At 37.7% G+C, this 2699-nt stretch overlaps 1 protein-coding gene across 1 annotated transcript; it reads right to left on the bottom strand.

Annotated features, from left to right (window-relative positions):
* Positions 1–1191: 1191 nt before the first annotated feature.
* B3GNT5 (UDP-GlcNAc:betaGal beta-1,3-N-acetylglucosaminyltransferase 5) lies at positions 1192–2368 on the bottom strand. Its single transcript, XM_009702659.1, has one exon. The coding sequence runs from the start codon at positions 2366–2368 to the stop codon at positions 1232–1234; it is 1137 nt and encodes a 378-aa protein (XP_009700961.1). The 3' UTR covers positions 1192–1231.
* Between the last annotated feature and the right edge of the window lie 331 nt (positions 2369–2699).

Raw genomic sequence — 2699 nt, 5'->3', positions numbered from 1 at the left:
ACAACTCAGAACAGCTGGAGTTTGAGCATCACTTAGTTCTATCCTGATTTACAGTGCACAGGTGTTTTGTTCCTCCTGCAGGTGATATTAACATTGAAATATATTGAAGATACAGGGGTTTGTGGACACAAACTGCCCTGAAATTTTAAAGACAGTCTTGTGCTTAAGACTTCAGGAGAAATATTTTAGTGATTTTGATTTGTGTACCCAGTTTCTACAGATCAACATCTCCCTATCCCTTCACTGTGAAGTCAAACTTTGTGCAGAAAATACCCTCCCTCTTTGTTAGTACATGCATGAGATTATGTTTTTCAAAGTCTTTAACAGCTTCAAATTAGCTATAATTAACATTTCAGGGACTTTTGCTTGCTTTTCACCTTTAGAACCTTCAATATTGGAAAGCAGAAGCATCGTTAAAAAAACTCATTTAGTTTATTTGCTTATCAAAGACTGGACTGTTTAAATGTACTGCTTCAGTTTTCAGAAGGTAGAGAAAGATTGGCAAAATCACTTACATGAGTAATATTTTATTTTTATCCTTTCAAGTTCTGTTCTGATCTAAAGGGAGCTCCTTTGTTACTTAAAACCACCAAGTCACAGGGTACTCAGACATTTTATTTCAAAAATTTAAGGAGCTTTGAGAAAAAGACTGTAGCAGGTCTTCACTTCTAGCACTCACTGTTTGTCAATTGTGCAGGCCCAGACTTACTTTCTATGAAGCATTGAGAAATGGTGAATATTTGTAACCAATTTACATGGCCTTAAACTACTGCAATAGTCTCATTTTTGAAGTCAGAAGTTCTATTTTCCTCATGTTTTGAAAGGTCTACTCCATTTTGATATAGCAGATTTTTTTTTTTAATTACCATGTGCCTTAGTTCACATTAAGCTTTCTTAAAGCTTAAAGACCTACTGACAAGTTCAAGGTAACAGACATTTTCACGAAGCATTTTGAATCCTAGAAGTCCATTATAGTTCATTTAAGCCAGACTTTTTTTTTTAACACTCTTCAAGGGATGCAAAACCCAACAGGCTACAATGTAAAAAGTTGCAGTACAATAAGAGAGCTATTCCAGTAAGAGTTTCTGAACAGAATTTGGGACTATCTCCCCCCCCTGCCCCCCAACTAGTCACATTTAAGTTTTACCTCTTTCCATGTACTTTGAATAAACAGCTAAAAAGTTGTTGCTCTGTTTTGGCTCAGTGGATCTTCAACACAGACATTCAAGTATTAAGAAAACGCAGCTGAACAAGGATATGTGTCCTCATAGTACAGTTTACAGAGAAGCACAATATTGACTAGTCTGCAGTATATTCTACCCCAAATCCCCGAAGAAAGCTTTTTAACTTTGGGATCTGTAGCCTGCTTCCAGAGCTTGTGAAGATCATCTACATGTCCATGAGATGTCATCATTTTGTTATAAATGCAGGGATGATATGGAGCCTTTCCTTCCCCAGAAAAAAATACATGATATTGTGGTACAATTCCCATTTTATTGGCACAGAGACCCATGAAAACATCATCTATGTAAAGACTTGTATTGAGCGTCAATGAAGCCTCATATACTTTAGCTGCTACATCATTTGATATTACATATGCAGCTCCTGCCGTGTAGTCAGGATAAGAGGGCCACTGGTACATTTCATATGGAACATAGTATTTGCTACTCTTGTCTCTTACGGGAGGGGATCCACGATGGACACGACCAATCCAGAGATCTTGCACACCCATTTGTGCTAGACTTTGGAGATAAGCAACAAGATTTGGCATATGGATAAATATATCATCATCTGCAGACATAATGAACCTGGCATGAGGACAGTAGGCATTCACCCAGCTAAACTGCAAAAGCAATTTAAGAGTAAGATTGTGAAAAGTATCCAAGAAATCTTGCTGAATCAAATCACTGTATTTCTGGTCTTCCAGCTGAAGTTCTCTTTGCAGCTGTGTTTGCTGAGGATGATCTGTTGGTCGTCCTAAAGCAAAAAGAGTTTTAATGTTGGCATTAAGTTGAGAACGAACATACTTCTCATTACCCCAAGTTTGTCTAATTGCATCCCTCCGATGACGGTTTTCAGGAGAAGTCTTCACAAACAACAGGAGAAGGACATCCTGCTGACCACATTTCTCTCTGTGGTTGATCAAGTACTGGTAGCTTGATACTCTGTCCAAGTTATCCCTGTTGATAGACAGGCTGTCATTCACAAAATGGTAGCTGTTTATGAGGTATCTGTATGAATAGGACTTCATATGGCTCACAATGTGATTATCAAATGGTCCCCAAAAAATCATGAGACATAGTATGAAGCAAGTGGCAAATATCTGCAAAAAATGGCATTTCCTGACTCTTCTGGGACTAACAAACATTCTGATGCAGTTTCTATAATCCTTATTCTTGTTCAGGATCAGTGTTTTTACAGTACCTGTGTTTTAGTTTAAGAGCACAGTGTCAGCCCTTCAGGATAAAGGTCCCTTGTAAGGCATGTTGTCTTTCATTCAGTATCCTTTCATTCAGCTTTGTTCACAGATTTCACAAGTCATCTTTCTCAAAAAATGTTTGTCTTTGATTGAAAGAATGCAGACAGTTTTGAAAGATGAGACTTGCAGATAAGTATTTTCCTTTTGGGGCATCTTGAAGTGAACACTACAGTTCCAAATCAGATCTTCTCACGTGTTTTTCCCTCATGAAGATGAATAC

The sequence above is a fragment of the Cariama cristata genome, unplaced genomic scaffold (genome assembly GCF_000690535.1).
Source record: "Cariama cristata isolate BGI_N322 unplaced genomic scaffold, ASM69053v1 scaffold33056, whole genome shotgun sequence".
NCBI classification, from domain to species: domain Eukaryota; kingdom Metazoa; phylum Chordata; class Aves; order Cariamiformes; family Cariamidae; genus Cariama; species Cariama cristata.
The sequence above is the reverse complement of the archived record's forward strand: the minus strand, read 5'-3'. Positions and strand labels throughout refer to the sequence as shown.